Source organism: Gymnoscopelus braueri (genome assembly GCF_963280865.1).
Source record: "Gymnoscopelus braueri genome assembly, chromosome: 22".
Taxonomy (NCBI): Eukaryota; Metazoa; Chordata; class Actinopteri; order Myctophiformes; family Myctophidae; genus Gymnoscopelus; species Gymnoscopelus braueri.
The window spans coordinates 9,624,978-9,643,296 of record NC_137624.1 but is presented as its reverse complement, the minus strand read 5'-3'; the positions used below and the strand labels follow the sequence as shown (position 1 = coordinate 9,643,296).

The 18,319-nt window shown below is 41.5% G+C and overlaps 1 protein-coding gene across 2 annotated transcripts in view; it reads left to right on the top strand.

Moving 5' to 3' along the window:
* The window catches only part of ctif (CBP80/20-dependent translation initiation factor), a 109,923-nt gene extending 93,966 nt beyond the window's left edge, over positions 1 to 15,957 (top strand). For both annotated transcript variants that reach the window (XM_080419659.1, XM_080419658.1), the window contains 2 exons: positions 9,823 to 9,876; positions 14,822 to 15,957. In XM_080419659.1, the coding sequence (XP_080275785.1) occupies positions 9,823 to 9,876; positions 14,822 to 15,061 (294 nt within the window). In that variant the 3' untranslated portion in view covers positions 15,062 to 15,957. The remainder of the gene's footprint in view (positions 1 to 9,822; positions 9,877 to 14,821) is intronic.
* Positions 15,958 to 18,319: the final 2,362 nt, after the last annotated feature.

The following is an 18,319-nucleotide window of genomic DNA, read 5'->3' as shown; positions in this document are numbered from 1 at the left end:
AGAGAGAGAGACGGAATAGATTGAAGAGAGAGAGAGACATGGAAACGGAATAGATTGAAGAGAGAGAGAGACATGGAAACGGAATAGATTGAAGAGAGAGAGAGACATGGAAACGGAATAGATTGAAGGGAGAGAGAGCGAGAGAGACATGGAAACGGAATAGATTGAAGAGAGAGAGAGAGACTTGGAAACGGAATAGATTGAAGAGAGAGAGAGAGACTTGGAAACATAATAGATTGAAGAGAGATGGAAGCGGAATTGACATCTAAACCTATTGCCATTAACAGGAATCGAACCCTGAACCTTCGGATTGACAAGCTGCAACACTACCTATAGTGCTATAGCTTTGTACAGGCTGAGGTTGTCTGTTGAAGATAAAAGTGAACCAGTGAAAGCAGCCGATCTACAAGCTCAGAAACACGTTGCTATCTGAAAAGTTTTGAGATTGTAGATCGGCTATTTTCAGAATGAACTATGTCATACATTGAAAAGACATACTCTCAAATAAGCATTTCAGGTTATCTTTAACAATTGCACTTGCATTAATTGACACAATCATGTTGTGTGCAATGCAACTTAAATGAAGTCTGCATCAAGTGGGGCTTGAACTGGCAACCTTGAGGTTCTAAGGCACACACTTAAGCGAGAAGCCATTGGACCAACAGACCTGACCTGGTGAATGAGAGAGAGAGAGAGAGAGAGAGAGAGAGAGAGAGAGAGAGAGAGAGAGAGAGAGAGAGAGAGAGAGAGAGAGAGAGAGAGAGAGAGAGAGAGAGAGAGAGAGAGAGAGAGAGAGAGAGAGAGAGAGAGAGAGAGAGAGAGAGAGAGAGAGAGAGAGATGACATTTTACATCCTGCCAAGTGAAAAGCAACATGTGGTTTCACAGTGTCTGAATTAAATATTAGATTGTAATGTCTTAAAAAATTGCACATGCATTATTTGATGCAGTCATGTTTTGTGCGATGCAATTGAAAAGTGGAATGACCCACCTACAGACAGAGCCAGATAGACAGACAGAGTGAGAGAAACAGACAGCTCAACCTATTGCCATTGACAGGAATCAAACTCTCAACCTTCGGACTCACAGAACGAGACACTACAAGTAGTGCTATAGCTTCATCCAGGCTGAAGTTGTCTGTTGAAGATCATACACTTTTGCCTTCTGTCATGAACCAAGCCCCTGTTTCACTAACACTAAGATCACTCGTTCACAAACCATTTACCAATAGAGAAATTGTATGTCTCCTCGAAACCGAAACCAGTGAAAGCAGCCGATCTACAAGCTCACAAAACGTTGCTATCTGAAAAGTTGTGAGATTGTAGATCGGATATTTTCACAATGAAGTACGTCATACATTGAAAAAACATACTCTCAAATAAGCATTTCATGTTATCTTTACCGTTTGCATATGTATTCATTGATACAGTCATGTTTTTTGCAATTCAACTTAAATGAGTGTGCATCAAGTGAGGCTTGAACCGGCAACCTTGCGGTCGTGAGGCACTCGCTTAAGGGAGAAGCCATTGGACCAACAGAAAAGAACCTGTGAAAAAGGAGATCACACAGATGATACAGTTTCACGCAAATAGCTGAAAAATCCTGGGTTTAAGTGTTTTTCAAACTGCTCAAAATTGCAGACAATCTAAGGGCGGAGCTTACTGGTTAACGTGATACATGTGTTCCTCATGAGTCAAGGCACATGTGTAAGCAGGTTTAATGGCTGTCGGCCAAACGAGGCATGACTTTTGCCTGTTTAAAGTTTGCATTTAAAAAAAATCGCTATAGCGCCCCCCTTTGACCAATTGGAGTAAGATTGGTTTCAGTGATATTTGGAATGACCCTCAACATTACCGCAAAGTTTCAAAGAAATGTGAGTCTGCATGTATGTGTTAGGGGCAGATGAATAATTGTCATAAAACTGCAATATTCATTGGCTCATTAAAGCTTCATTTTTTCACTTATGGAAAATCTTTTGCATCAGTTTTTCGGCATAGGTTCAAAGTTCATGTGTAAAACGTTTCGTGCAGATTACTAAAAAATCCCAGGAGGAGATAGGTTTTAACTGTTTTTCATATTATTCAAAATGGTGGGAGATCTAAAGGTCAGAGGTCAAAAGTCAGAGTGTGAAAGTTGTTGATCATGAGTAGACGCATATGTATATTGAAGTTTCATGGCTGTAGGTCAAACAGGGCATGAGTTGTACCTGTTCAAAGTTGGCATTTTCAATTGAGTGCTATAGCGCCACCTTTTGACGAAAGATTGTGAGAATTATTTCTTGATAGTTTTTCATGACCATCTACCATATGGCCGAGTTTCGTAAAAAGCGTATGCACTAAGGGGGAGAAGAAAAAAGAGGGGAACATTAAAACAGGTCCAGAGCTGAGAGCTCTGGCCCCGTAATTAGCATTTGATTGTAACTAAGCATCAGTGTGTAGCCTACCTTCCTCTTTAGTTTAAAACTGTCATAGAAATGTAATGTTTGGATTAGCCTAACCAGGACATTGTCATTAAAACAAAAGTCAAAGGCTTAATGTGTAGTTCAGTACTTCTCAACCTTCTCTGGCGATCAAGGCCCACTTGAAAAGCATCCGCGGCCCACCCATCTGGCCACTTAAGACATTGTAGAATCCCCACAAGCAAAGATTTGAGTACAAATATACTAAACGTACTAAAATATATACATTTCATATTCAAAGATTTGCACAAATCTTCCACAATTTCCCCCAAAAATAGCCACAGAAATCTAAAATGACACAGATGCGTTCCTGAATTGAATGGGTTAAGAAAATATAAGATGTAAAATAGTGCTGTCGGTGTCCGTAACTCGGCTTCTTCAGTGGCAATCCACTTGTTTTGTGTTCCCTGCCCACACACACACACACACACACACACACACACACACACACACACACACACTCCCAACACATCTTGTAAGCAAGCGGCTACGTTGCCAACACGGCCCCGTATTCATTAGACTTAACCCTTTAAGAACCGAGGCCCATTCTACAAATGTCTTCTAAATTCTACCAGTTTTCTGAAAAAAACGTATGTTGCTATATCAGTGGTGCTCAAACTTTTTCATGTCAAGGACCCCCAAAGTAATATGTATTTGGTCGCGGACCCCCATCTCCCAGAAGCAAAGATTTGAGTATTTTCTGCCTTTTTTGTTGCCTGATGAACGGCAGTGATTGGGATTAATGTGGGATTTCTGGTCTCCTGTAATGCATTGGCAGAGTGATAAGCTCTGATGTCTTAATTATACCTTCAGGAGACTTGGGTACACTCATTCAGGGGTACAGCAGTTAATCAAACTAATGAATGTAATTGATTATAAAAAAATATATTTTATAAAAATCGATCAAAAGTTTTTCGGCTATTTTCGCCCTTTTTGTGCGATACCATTATGCGATAATCTATAAAATAACACTTGAGTGCTTAATTGATTCGTTCATATATTAAATATATATAATAAACCACGCTTCGCGATCATTCGATTAATCGAACAAGTAATCGATACAACAATCGCTGCAGCCCTCATTTATAGAAAGGTCTTATTTATATCTTCAATAAGGAAAGTGAATTCTGACGTGGCAGAATGTTCCTACTCAAGTTGATTATTATGGAGATACATTTAACCAACGTGTCGAGGGGGAGAGATAGAAGAAGCAAGGGGGAAGTAAGACAGAGTGGAGCGGACGAGAGCTTTTGCAGAGAGGGAAAGAGGACTGGAGATTTTGAGTAGAGGACCCCCCCCCCCCCCCCACACACACACACACACACACACACACACACACACACACACACACACACACACACACACACACACACACACGCACACAATGTCCCAAGAGAAGTCATTATGAACTGGTTGTTCTTGTGGTACAGTTCCTCCTACAGTAGTGTGAGAATGACAGGACTGCAGTGATAATGACACCACTTCAAACGTCCTACTGTCACCACCCCACTCCCCCCCCCTCTCTCTCTCACACACACACACACACACACACACACACACACACACACACACACACACACACACACACACACACACACACACACACACACACACACACACACACACACACACACACACACACAGAACTGACGTAGTCCGTTGCCGAGGACCATTTTCTCTACTTTTGTGAGACACTATGATGAAGTAGGGCATTCGTTTGTGAAAAAAAATATATGGAGGTTTCTGCCTGACGGCAAGGATTTGGTACAGTAAGGAAATGGAGGCTAATCTCATGTATAATGTAGACTTGTGAAATCACACAGGGATGATGATTTTGGACTCTGAAAGAAATGCAGCCATGATATCGTTTTATAGCTTTTAACCACTTAAAGGGCCACTTCACCCATTTTCAACCTATCTTCATATAATTGGTCCACAATAATGCTCATGGTACCATTTCTGTCTGCTTGGTCTGCGTCTAAGGATAAGGATAATTCCTTTAACAGGTCCGTTCATGAAAGTCCTTGCGGTCTTGTTTCCAATGAGGGCCTGTGAGCAATTAGGGGTTAAGAGTCTTGCTCAGGGACAAATTTCATTTCATCGACACATTTGCTGGCCTGGCCTGGAATCGTACCTGGGGCAACCAGGGCCTCTGGCTCCCTAGGCGGGCTCACTAACCACTCAGCTATGGCCGCCCCTGAGGAGGGCTGTGGACAGCTCAGAAACCTGCCTACCAGTGACATCACTGGTAGGCAGGTTTGGTCAAGATTTCAACCTTTTATTTTATATTTTATTGTATTATTAACACATTGGGTGCCAGAGGTTTATTAAAATATTATACGTTGAGTGCCTGCATTTCTTCCATCCACTTGCGTTATACATTTCGTGCTGTGAGAAGCCCCGACGCAGAAGTGCATGTAAACAAAGCGTGCGTGCGAGACGGCGGAGGGTCCCGACTAACGCCTGGAACAATAATATTTCCAACGCGACCCTCCATTGCAGCGTGATCGCCGATCGAAAACGGCTCGTTTCCACCACATTAAAAAGAAATGGAGATATTAAGCTTTTAATCAAGGAGATAACATTGAAAACGCCGACCGGAAGGATTTTTGACATGGAGCCAGATCCAGCCTCTTCTTCTCAGAAACTCCTTGGGTGATGTCAAAGTTTCGTTTTAGCGCCCCACGTGGCCCACATGTATAAAAATAGAATTGGGTCAAAAACGGTCCGGACCGTTTTCGGCACTTCTCGTTTGGACCCTCAAAAACGGTCCGGACCGTTTTTGGCATTCAATGTGTTAATACAAGGGCATAGAAACAGAACTCATTGCTATGGCAGTAAAAAAGAAAAAAAAAGAAAAAAGGTTGACATCTCGTTTGAAATGACCAAACCTGCCTACCGATGATGTCACTGGTAGGCAGATTTCTGAACTGGCCACAGCCCTCCTCTGATACACAAAGTGAGTGGACAAATGGTGCCATCTTATAATGAACATTGGCAAGGATCAATTATATGAAGATAAGTTGAAAATGGGTGAAGTGGTCCTTTATTGAATTGGGCCTTTTCAGGAATTTCAAAAATAGCCGATCTACAAGCTCGCAACGCGCCGCGATGCGGTGCGTTGTGAGCTTTTAGATTGGCTATTTTCCAATTTTTTTTTTAATGTTTGAAATTGTTCTTTGGACACTTTTTAGAAAGCATGCCCAAAATAGGTACGACAAGGTCAATGCTGTTCAGAGTTACCACGCCGATCTGGTACATCGTTTTTAGAGTTAATTTATGTCCAGGCCTGGGGTTTTGGACGCATTAAGCACTTCTGCATTTTTGGAACCACATCACAACACGCAAACGTTGCAAAAACATAATACGAAAACACAAGATGATCTTTCTCAACTTCTTGCCTGGGTTTCCTGTGAATCCACCGCATGTTTTCCAACGCTTGTTAGGTTTGGCAGAGCAGCGCTTTGAGAAACAATGATGAAGACTAAACCTCTTCTAGAGGGGAAAGGGGTTTTCCTTTCTGGCAAAGCCATCTATTATTTAGTCCTGTGTTTATCTGGCACGCCAGCATCAAGGGAAGAGTGTAGGTACGAGTAACTTGGCTGTTTGAGTCGCACGTGCGTGCGTGTGTGTGTGTGCGTGTGTGCATGCGTGCGTGCATCTGTATTTCTGACGGCCAAATGTCCCTGCAATTATAGTAGAATTTAAGAAATGGAGATTGTGAGGACCATTTTCCTGGTCCTACAAAAATATTTGAGCAGTTAGACTTACAATTAGGAAAAGATTCCGGTCGGGTTGAGGGTTAATATTAGACATTTGTGTTTGGGTAGCTCAGTCGGTAGAGCACTCTCCCTTCGACCACAAGGTCATGAGTTCGATCCCGGGGCGCCGCCAACTCAGCGCGTGAGTGGTGCGGCAAGTCGTGCGGTAAGTACTGGGAGCTGATGCTAGGTGTTGCGCTGTGTGCGTGTGCGCTTGTAGATCCGCTATTTTTAAATGGACAAAATGTATGTAGGGCTGAAGTGGTTGATGCATTTTTGTAATAATAATAAAAATCTACAAAGTAACTAGTAACTAAAGTTTGCAAATAATTGTAGTGCAGTAAAAAGTACAATATTTGCCTCTGAGATGTAGTGGAGTAGAAGTAAAAGTACAGCAAATTGGAAATACTCCAGTGAAGTAAAAAATACCTCAAAATTGTACTTAAGTACAGTACTTCAGTAAATGTACTTAGTTACGTCCGTGTGTGTGTGTGTGTGTGTGTGTGTGTGTGTGTGTGTGTGTGTGTGTGTGTGTGTGTGTGTGTGTGTGTGTGTGTGTGTGTGTGTGTGTGTGTGTGTGTGTGTGTGTGTGTGTGTGTGTGTGTGATACTCGATACGTATCGATACAGTGTCGAAATCGAAATCAAAAGCCGTATCGCGATTCAAGGGTTAATTAAAAAAAATACGCACATGCGCACATCCGATTGCACGTCCGGGGGAAGCCATGCTCGAGTCGCTGTTATGTTTTTCCGTGCATCGCGCATGACGGGGGAGAAAAAAAAGACGACAGGACAAACCCACACACAGAGAGAGACCGCTGTAGCTTTGCGTCTGTGCTACTACTTTACATTTCACCATGGCCACTGCTGAAGCCAGCGATGGTAATGATGATACACAAACGGAAGAATTGGAAAACCCTCCCGCTTCCATTAAGTCAAAAGTCTGACAATATTTTGGCTTCCCAGTGAATTATGAGGGCACCCAACGCGTTGTTGACAAAACGGCTACCGTTTGTCGATTATGCTCCACATTGATAGTTTCTCCGTCTTCACTTGTTCCCCTCTACACCTATACCTCTCGGCCAAAAATAGCCGATCTACAAGCTCACAACACCTCGCAGCGCACATTGATAGTTGCTCCGTCTTCTCCTTTTCCCCTCTACACCTATACCTCTCAGCCAAAAAAAAATGGCTAAAGTTCACCTCAGAAAAGGGATGGGGTTAAGGTAAAAAAAAAAAACCCTGTTGAAGACCCCTAGCTTAGCTTATTATTCACATTTCTTGTTTGTTAAAGCTCTTATCTGTTCAAACAATGTGAACATACTTTAAGATGTTTAAGAACATGTAGCCAAATAACAGTTGTCTTTGGATCCTTTTTTCTTACATGTTCAACTTTGTATTTAGATTTTATTTAGTTATAGAGCTTCACAAGAATGTTGTTAACTCATCTTAAAGAAGAATCTGAAAATGACAGTTGTTGTAATAATAATAATAATGAATTGCATTTTTATAGCGCTTTTCCAAGTGCTCAAAGCGCTTTCCAATGGTTCATTCATTCATACAGGCATAAAACCCTTTTTGTTATTCTCATTCTCATTTGATATTATTCAAATAAAAGGGACTTATTGAGAAACATGTGTTTTTCTTTACAAATCAAGACAATAGCCTAAATTAATAATCATATAGCCCTCAAAGCTGAAATAAATGACGTTTTAAAAATATATATCGTATCGAGAATCGAATCGTGACCTTAAAATCAAAAGTCGAATCGAATCGTGGATTAGGCGTATCGTGACCCCTAGAACTGTGTGTGTGTGTGTGTGTGTGTGTGTGTGTGTGTGTGTGTGTGTGTGTGTGTGTGTGTGTGTGTGTGTGTGTGTGTGTGTGTGTGTGTGTGTGTGTGTGTGTGTGTGTGTGTGTGTGTGTGTGTGTGTGTGTGTGTGTGTGTGTGTGTGTGTGTGTGTGTGTGTGTGTGTGTGTGTGTGTGTGTGTGTGTGTGTACATACAGTATGTCTGTACTGCTCATGCAGAAGGCAGGGCTTTAAATTAATGCTCGCTGATTGGCTAGTTCCCCTGGCTGAACGCCTGGCGTGCTGGCCTTCTTGCCAGTTTGATGTCTTAACAGGAAAATAATATTTATCATGAGGATTAGCTTCTTTTTTTGAACATATTCACACATGAAGGCATTAGTCATGCGTCTAATCCCGTTCATGTAGCGTCTATTCAAATATGTTTCAATAAAACGTCTTCCAAAGCTTATTAGCTTTATTTACGCTCCGCGTTAGGACCTTGTGATGTCGCTGTCGGATGGAAACCGTGTAGATCCAAAACCGTTCCTTATTATTACTGTAAAAAAATATATATATTTTAAGGCCCGAACGGCTGGCGTAGCGGCTCAATGTAGCCTGACAGCGCGTCCCGGGTTTGAGTCACGATCCCGACGGCCTTTGCTGCGTGTCACTCCCCATCTCTCTTGATTGATTGATTATGAATTTATTGATTGAATATTTACTGATTGATGAGTACTGATCATTACAAAGAGAAACCAGCTAAAGCTGACCACACAATGACACAATATTGACAGTACATCCAGTACTCATCATTACAAAGAGAAACCAGCTAAAGCTGACCACACAATATTGACAGTACATCCAGTACTCATCATTACAAAGAGAAACAATATTGAGTTAATCCAGTGTAAAGTTTAAAATGTATGTGTCAATATTAACCAAACACACATTAAAGTTTTTTTTTTACCTGACCACACAATATGAAACAATATTGACAGTACATCCAGTACTGATCATTACAAAGCGAAACCAACTAAAGCTGACCACACAATATGACACAATATTGACAGTACATCCAGTACTGATCATTACAAAGCGAAACCAACTAAAGCTGACCACACAATATGACACAATATTGACAGTACATCCAGTACTCATCATTACGTTGATGATAATCAGCTGTACTTGAAGGTAAACCAAACTAAATTATTTAGGTCATCTTGCGATTCCTGTGTGTTTAGGCTGATATTAAGGACTAGATATCTTTACATATCTTTCCTACAGTTGAACCCATGAGCAATATCACTTTGCTAGTTAGTTGCAGATTGACAGGGTCTATTAGTTCCCAAGTCAACTTAGATAGATAGAATTTCAGTGTACATATAAAACAATCCCCCAAAACTCAGCACACATACAAAATAACACAAAATGTGCTACAGTATAATGAGTATATACATAAAGAGGATTTGACTTGGCTCCCTATGTTGACTCAAGGAAACTTTTCCTGGTGTCCTTGTTTTCATTCTCTTGGTTATTTTAAGGAAGTCAAATAAAAGTTAAGGGGAGACCTTGCCATTTAAAAGTTTTTAGAACCATTGGGCTATGTTCACTACTTTTTTCCCCCTACAATCTCGTATGATGAAGTTGGGCATTCATTTACGAAAAGAACTTGTAAAAAGTCGATATACGAAGCTATGAAGTTTCTGCGATGACAGACGATGGTACTGTACGGTTCTGATCCTGTTTTGTTTGGATTCCGTTTGCCGTCTTGTGTAATCTGTCGTTTTAACATCTGTGTCTTCTTGTCACCTTGTAGCTGCTGGAGTCCTCAGATGTGAAGGAGGATGCAGTCATCTGCTGTTCCATGGAGGTATGTGTATCGTATGGACGACGGCGCACGTCATTGTTATAATTGAATGTATAATAATGTCATTTATATTGATTATAATCTATTTAATTATCAAATCAAATCATGTTTATCAGGCAGAAACCTTGTATCTCCATATGTCATCTTGTGTTTTTCCCCCATACATTTACCCTTGTGAGCTTGTAGATCGGCTATTTTCACTGCTTTTGAAAAACTAATGTTTTGCCTATAATGCCCAAAATAGGGACGCCAGGTTGGAAGTGGTGAAGTCTGTCCGTGGGTTTTATAAATATTTTCCAGATGAAAAGTATTAACAAGCGTGACTAAACGATAACTACATTGGATCCATGTAATTGGTACACAGGTTCTTTCTTTCCATTTCCTCAAAAGTAACGGTTTTGGACATGCGAGGTTTCCACCCGACAGCAACGATAATGTGTCTTTGTGCCATATGATGATTATTAGGAATTCAGTTCAGAGCTCATGTAGAAAGTGTCCAAATGGATACAGGAAGAGTGGGCCCCTCCATGTTAAAATGGCTATTTTCCCCACAATGTAAATAAAGAATTTAGAAAATTCTCTTAAGTAAATGATTTGAATATGTACGGTCATTATCAGACCAAAATTGACACTTCATATTATTGTTTATATGCCCAAAATGACTGGCTATACACAGGTTTTGTAGCAATTTGTTGCATTTGTAGAAATATTAGGTCTTAACTGTCGAATGTTCAAACATGTTCTCATCATGTATACTTTACTCTACGTAAGACCATTTAAAAAAAAAATATTTTTTTAAAATACATTTTTGGGGCTTTTTCTGTCTTTTTCTGAGAGAGACGGGGATTGAGGATCGGGAGTCGAACCCGCGCCTGCTAGTGCCTGGACCGCTACGCCAGCCGTCGAGGCCCAAATATTGTATTTTTAAACATCAAATCAGACTGCTCCTCTTTGATGTTACGAGCTAATGTGTTTCCTCTCCTGATCTGGTCTCGGGGAGTTCCGAGCTTTATGAATAATAAAAAAGGTGGGGCAGGAGAATTTATGAACAGTAGATTCAAAGCAAGAGAATGAAGCTCAATGATTCAAGGGCCCTCTAGTTTTGGCACACAAACTGATTTTCATTATTATTATTATTGAAAATAAAATTAAATAATAACATGTGTTGTTGTGGTGGGTCAACCTTTTTCATGTGGCCCACCTTAGCAGTCCACACCTGTACCGGTGCTGCTGCTGAGTGGCAGACATCCAAACTACAGACCTAGATTTTTGGCTCCCGATTTTGGGGAGCCCTAAACCAGTGGTACACAAACTTTTTAATGTCAAGGACCCCCATAACTCTGACAGTGTACAGATGGAACCAAATGGACCCGTAACGTTCCACTTGGTTCCATCTGTACACACTCAGAGTTACGGACCTGTCGGGGTCCATTTGGAAACCCTGCAAGGAACCCTCAGGGTCCCCGGACCCCACTTTGAGAACCACTGTCAAAATGAGCAACATTTTCTAATTAATCTGAAAGATTTGATTAATGTGATTTAACTTCACTATATTAATGGCGTGTAATGACAGACTACTGGCTTTTTATACCAGATATAGGTACAGTATACTGTATATCCTTGCTTGATCACAGGTGGTTATCTCACTCTCTCTTTCTTTTCTTTCTTTACTCTTTTGTTTTTAGTTTTTTAGTTTACTATATTGACTGTGTTGTTGTGTAGATACCTGCTTTTATCTTGTTAACAACTAGTTTTTAACGACTAATAATCACAAAACATTTAACTTATAAGCAAACAAATAAATAAAAATAACCACCAATAACTTTTTATTTAAGTCTAATAACCCCTATTCAAATCTTTCAAAAATAGCCGATCTACAGAACAAGCTCACAGTGCGTCACGGCACATTTCTAAATCCAAAGTTTTCAGGATGAATGGTTTTGAACATGCTCCATAATTGCAGATACCGATTTCATAAACATCAAATAAAGAGCGACGTATCGACCGTACCAATTTACAGTTCAGGCATTTAGTAGACGCTCTTATCCAGGTCAACTTACAATAAGCAAGGTAAACACATTCTGTTGTACATCAAATGCATAGAGACACTGTAGTGCCTCAGTAAACTAGGATCACAGGTAAACCAAGAACCTAGCATATATCTGTACAGTGAAACTAAAGGATGCCAATGAACCTAGTAGCATCTATCTAAAAAAAAAACATGCTATCTAAAAAAAATACACTGTGGTCCGATACATACATCGACACATACACCAGACAGACACATGGGTCTGGCTCTCTTCCAAACCCATCAGCTGTGCTGCCGTTAAACATTAATGTTACCTCCCTCGACGGATTAAAGGACGCAGAGAGAAAAACCTGGCAGATGTTAGCAAACAGCTCCTCTTCCCATACATACTGTATGCAACCATCGACTTGCCATATTGGTTGCACATGCAGGCAGTGTACACACACAAACACACGCGCATACACACACACACACACACACAGGCCTGTCATAATTATTACATAATTGCCTAATCCCAATTATTTGAGATACTCGCATTTTTTTTCCCGCAGAATTGTCATAATAGTCATCATTTCCATGTTTAAAATGTTCATATATATTTAAAAAAAAGATCAACAGATCTACAAGCTCAAATCTGGAGCTTGTAGATCGTCTATTTCCACTATCAATGTTTATTTTTAAGTATAAAGTAATTAAATATGTATTATTTGTCATATCTGCCCTGTGCACCTTTTGTTTACGAAGCCTAAAAGCCAAACAAAAATGAAATTTTTGTCCATAATGTTCCAATAATGTTCAACGACAGAAGTTAATCGCAATTATTTGAGCGACAATTAATCGCCAAGTAAAATGTCATAATCGTGACAGTCCTACACACACACACACACACACACACGTCTAAATTCGACAGTGACAGACATAGTGTCAGACATGCTGACAATGTCCACACGATTGTGTAGCTACAATCACACCCACCGTGACCTTTCACCCACATCTGTGTGTGTTCACAGTTCAAGGTCATAAAGATGACTTGTCTCGTTGTCAGCACGTCTGTTGCATTCATCAGTCAATCAAACTTCATTCATACTGTGTGTAGCACATTTCATGCATTTCTGATGCATTTAAAAATAGCAGATATACAAGTTCATAACTTGTAGATCTGCTTTATGGGCGGTGAAACCGCCCCTATAAGTGTGGTTTGGAAATGTGTACAATTATCCTGTGTACAAAATGTTTACAATTATCCTGCACCGTGATTGGCCAATCACAATCTATTCAGGACTGTGATTGGCCAGTGTCACATGACACATGTGCATAGCCCTATATAAGAAACCATAACTTGAAAAAAACCTAAATTGGTTTTTTTCAAGTTATGGTTTCGTCCATCATAAAGAGTGTTTCAATAAATGTATTTATCTTTTGTACATGATTGGTTGACTCCATTCAGTATTGTGATTAGCTAGCAAGACACCGCCCACTTCACACAGGGTGTGATTTTTTTATTTCTTTTTTTGGAAAATTTGTGCAAATCTTTGAATATATGTTTTAAAGCGACATTTTTAACTCTGATCTGTGCTTGTGGGTGTAAATAAAAGCAATGCAAAGAACCTAGGTACTTACTCAGAGGAGAAATTGTATGTTGTAATGTATTAACATACTCTACCATGCAAGATTGGCCAAAATAATCATGTATTCACAAAAAAAGGGTGACATACTGTAGTGTAGTTTTAAGAGACCAGTGTCAGAGGATCTAAGGGTCTTGCCGGGCACATACTAAGACAAGTGCATTTCCATTGAGTGGTTTAAAAAAAACAATAAAAGGATCTTAAAATGACAACACAACACACTCTAAAACGAACAAACTCACCGTGGAGAAATCAATAACTTATCCTTTGCTTTCACCTCTGTCTCCTTTCTGCATCTCCCTTCAAATTGATACATTTTGCATTTCTCATTTTAGTCCTCTTCCCCTGGCTTTTTGGAACATTTTAAGATTTTTTTTATTGACCTTTATTTATTCAGGGAAGTTCAAGGATGCCCCGAGTACAACATGATCACAACATATAGAAAAAGCAATGACATTTTAAATAAAGTGCAATACAAATAACATTAAAAACACCACAATACAGACAAATAAGGGCTACGCAAAGCAGGTGCCGTCCTTACGTAATGCTTCCTCAAGTAGTACGCTAAAGGTCTCTATGGAGAGACACCAATCGATCCATTTTCAGAGAGTTCTGGAGATTGTTCCATTTTTCTGGAGCATAGAAGCTGAAAGCAGTCTTTCCCTGTTCACTCTGTTCATACGTGGAGCGATGAGTCTAACGTGAGCGTCTGCGAGCGTGTTTCATATCCCGTAGTGCATGGGGTCTTCAACAGGGGGTCCTCAGAGTTACTACAGGGGGTCCGCCAAATCTTAGTGTAATTTTCTACATTAACCACTTCAACCCAGCATCCCTATTCTGAGGAGAACTTTGTGTTTATGTTTTTTATTTATTTGTTGTGTTGTATGTACTCTATGGACCCCCCTGTGTGTCTGGAATAAAGTTTGAATTGAATTGAATTGAATTTAGCCAAAAATAGCCGATCTACAAGCGCACAACGCCTCGCAGCGCGAGGCGTTGTGCGCTTGTAGATCGGCTATTTTTGGCAAAGAGGTTTGGTGTAGGTCTATGCATGAAATCTATGAAAATACAATTTTATACAGTATGTATGTAGTGGGGTTTCCCCTGCTTCATCTCTGTTTCAGCTTGGGGGTCCTTGGGCTGAAAAACGTAGTGGTATAATTAAAAAATGAAGATAAATGCAATGGGAGCTTGCCACACAGGGCCTTTTTTATAAATAAATAAAACACAACGGCGAGAGAAAATAAAATAAAAATAACAATATAGATTTTTTTTTTTCCTCCTCTTCTTCCAGTTGCAGAGCACGGGGCGGCTGCTGGAGGAGCAGCTCCCGGAGATGATGACGGAGCTCCTGGCGGCGGCGCGCGACAAGATGCTCTGCCCCGCCGAGTCCCAGCTGACCCGCTCGCTCCTCATGGAGGTGATCGAGCTGCACGCGCACCGCTGGAACCCCCTGGAGGCGCTCACCACCCAGTACTACAACCGCACCATCCAGAAGCTCACCACCTCCAACACCAACACCACCAACGCATAGGAAACGGGACTTTATAGAGGGCCCCTGGCCAGCCCCCAGGACTACGAAAGCACCATCCAGAAGAAGCCCACCACCACCACCACCACCACCACTACTATCGCATAGGAACGGAGCTTCCTAGAGCAGTGGTTCTCAAACTTTTTTTTTTCAAGGACCCCCAGTTTGCTATGCATTAGAGCACGGACCCCCCCCCCCCCTCCAACCCCCCCCCGCCCCCGCCCCCATAGCTCATGGAGTGTGATGTATAACCAACTTGGGGTAAGGAAGCAACGTCCCGTCCTGTCCGTCACCCCATCGGTAACATGCAGGGAGTGACGTTCAAAAGTTTGGTTTCGACTCACTTTCACATGGCGGTTCAGTTCATTTTTTTTAATATTTACCGTATCCGTGAGATTAAAGATAAAATTGCATTACTGTATACACAGTATGTCACGGTTATCATTACACGTAGATGGGTTCGGTGTCGTTTGACTGCTGAGATTCCAGATTCAATCATTTATTACATTTCAAAGAAATACATTTGAATTGGTCTGTTCTCGGGGTACACAATACAATGCAAATACACAACAACATTGAAGATATTTAATTTAAATAGCTTATAAAAAACTCCCACAATGACATGTCGTCCTATTGCCCGGTATAATGACAAAACTTTATAGGAATATAAAATAAAAATAAATAATCAAATAAACCTTCTCAAAATAGATAAGAATTGAAAACTGAAAGAACATCTTAAATAATCAATGCACATTAAGGTCATTAATACATGGATGTGTGATTTATATCAGCGGCTCTCTACATATAGAGGCTTTTAAAACTATGAAACGATGTGATATACAGACAGTACCCCTCACATGGCCAGTAGGGGCGCTCTTGGCCACACAGTGTACTGTGTGTGGGTAGTGAGGGGGACGGGGACAGAGAAGGGGGGGGGGCTATGCAGACGACAGCGGGGTCATGCGTGGGAGACGGGGACGGGAGGGGGGGGGCAGCAGCAGCATGTCCGTAGGGAGGGAGAGGGGAGATCTTTCCCTCATAGATGAAGGGACGGGGGTGTTCCGTGTCAGTCTGTCCCTTTGTGTTCATCTGACCCCCCCCCTCTCTCTGTCCCCTCTTTCCGCCTGCCTGTGTCTCTCCATCCAAGGCCCTTGGGGGGGTCCGTCCCCCTGTCTGTGTGGCTGATAAAAGAGAGAGCAGACATGGATGGTGCTGTCGTGGTGTCTGACCCTCTCCCAGGGCCACGGAGCAGGTCAAAGGGCCCCCGCTTCTCCAGAGCAGCCTTTGTCCTCCCTCCCCCCCAGCATGGAATCCTTTGTGTGGGACTGAGACAGTATAGGAGGGCCTGCTGGCCCCGGCCCGGCCCAGCCCAGCCTGGCCCTGCTATGGCTGGGGTCTGGCCTTCGCTGGGCTGGGCTGGGCTGGGCTGGGGGGGCTTCTGGCTGGCAGGGGAAGGGTGACAGATGGCGACTGGAGCCCCCCCCGCATGGGACGACACACTCCTGTTAACGCCCCACCCCACCCACCCCACCCAGTGCTCCCATCTAATCCATTGCTCCATTTAATTTCAAGCACCCCCCCCAGTTTGCTATGCGTTGGACCACGGACCCCCCATAACTCTTGAGAGGTGTCCAAATGGAACCAATAAATGCACTTTCAGAGTTACTGACCGGTAAGGGTCCTAAACTATCAATCATTTAGCCGTCAAACTCATGGGAGCTTTTTACTACTTAACGGAGAGCGTGTTTTTGAAAAGCGAGATATTTCCTGTTGAGTTTCATGCAGTGCCACTCGTCAGCCAGTTAGTGGCCCTACCCGAACACGGGACGTTAAAATATCTCAACAGAACAGTAGGGGAAACCGCCTCCTTACTTATATTAACATACAGTACTCTACCATTCAGATTGGTTAAAATTACATTGTATTCACCACAAAAATGTGCGTGAAATTTTGAGAATATAATATTTGACATTTATATTGAGTTAATGGTCACATGCACACGAGTGTGACTAAAGAGCAAAATGGCTGCCGTGTGACCTGGGTCAATGTTGTTGGTCCGGGCTGCTGGGGCGGGGGGGGGGGGGGGGGGGGGTTTGTTTGTGGCCGTACAGAGACACACACACACAGGTTACTGTGAGGACATCAACATTGAAAATAGCCAGAGCGACACATCGCCACACAACTAAGTATGAAATAGGGAGAACTCTAATCCCAACCCCTAAACCTAACCTAAATGTTTAATCCTAACCCCGGCCTTAATCTTTTCCTTATTGTAATCTTACAATACAATATTTTTTTTAACCAGAAAACATTGGTTTCTCTTGTGAGGACCAGGAAAATTGTCCTCACAATGTCTATTTTTTTTCTCAAATTCTACTATACTTGTGGGGACATTTGGCCCTCACAAGTTTAATAATCCAAGTACACGCGCGCGCACACACACAGCTCTCTGGGGGATTCCTTGTTTTTGTTCATTAGCTACGGTGGGGTTTGGGGGGGCATTTCATTTCCTCCGTGCTTGTCCGCGCTTTTATCTCCATTATCTATTTTATTATTATATTATTTTTTAAATCATGTATCGTTTCTATTGTCAATATGTTACTATATGATTACGTGTGAAACTCATCTTTATAAGATAAAAAAAATGTGTACGTATGAGATATTCTAGAAGTAGGCCTTATTGCACAGAATTGATTTGTTTTGCACTGTTATGAGGCTTTCTGCTTTTGAAAGTTGGGAAATACACAAAAAAATTAAATTGAGCAAAAGAAAAGATCATATTGAAAGTTGAAACGGTGGTCGTGGGATAGAATTTTTCAAAGGAAAAACCTTGGTTGTGAGAAAAATGGCGTAGCGAAGGTTTTTTTTGACGTGTGAGAGATTAGTGGCCTTGTCTAAACTACCCATATTTGTATGAGCATCCTTGTTTTTTTTGGGGGGGGGGGGCTGGCTGGCTGGCGGTGGGTGGGTGGGCCGGCTGAGAACGGACTCTTTGACGCTGTGCTCACTGAAAAGCGGAAACAAATCCAGCAATTCTTTTAAGAGGAAAATAAAATGCAAAAAAAAAAAAATGGAGAAAAAAAAAAAGCATGGCACACCAAGACACAGTGAAACGCTTCTCCCCGAGTTGTTCTCTCTCTATATTCAAGCCATTCCTTGCAGTGGACATTTTGCAAGTCTTTTTATTTCTTTTTGACTGTATAACCCTTTTGTTTTTTGCTTTGTTTTTTGGGGGGAGAACTGAAAAAGCATTAACCTGTG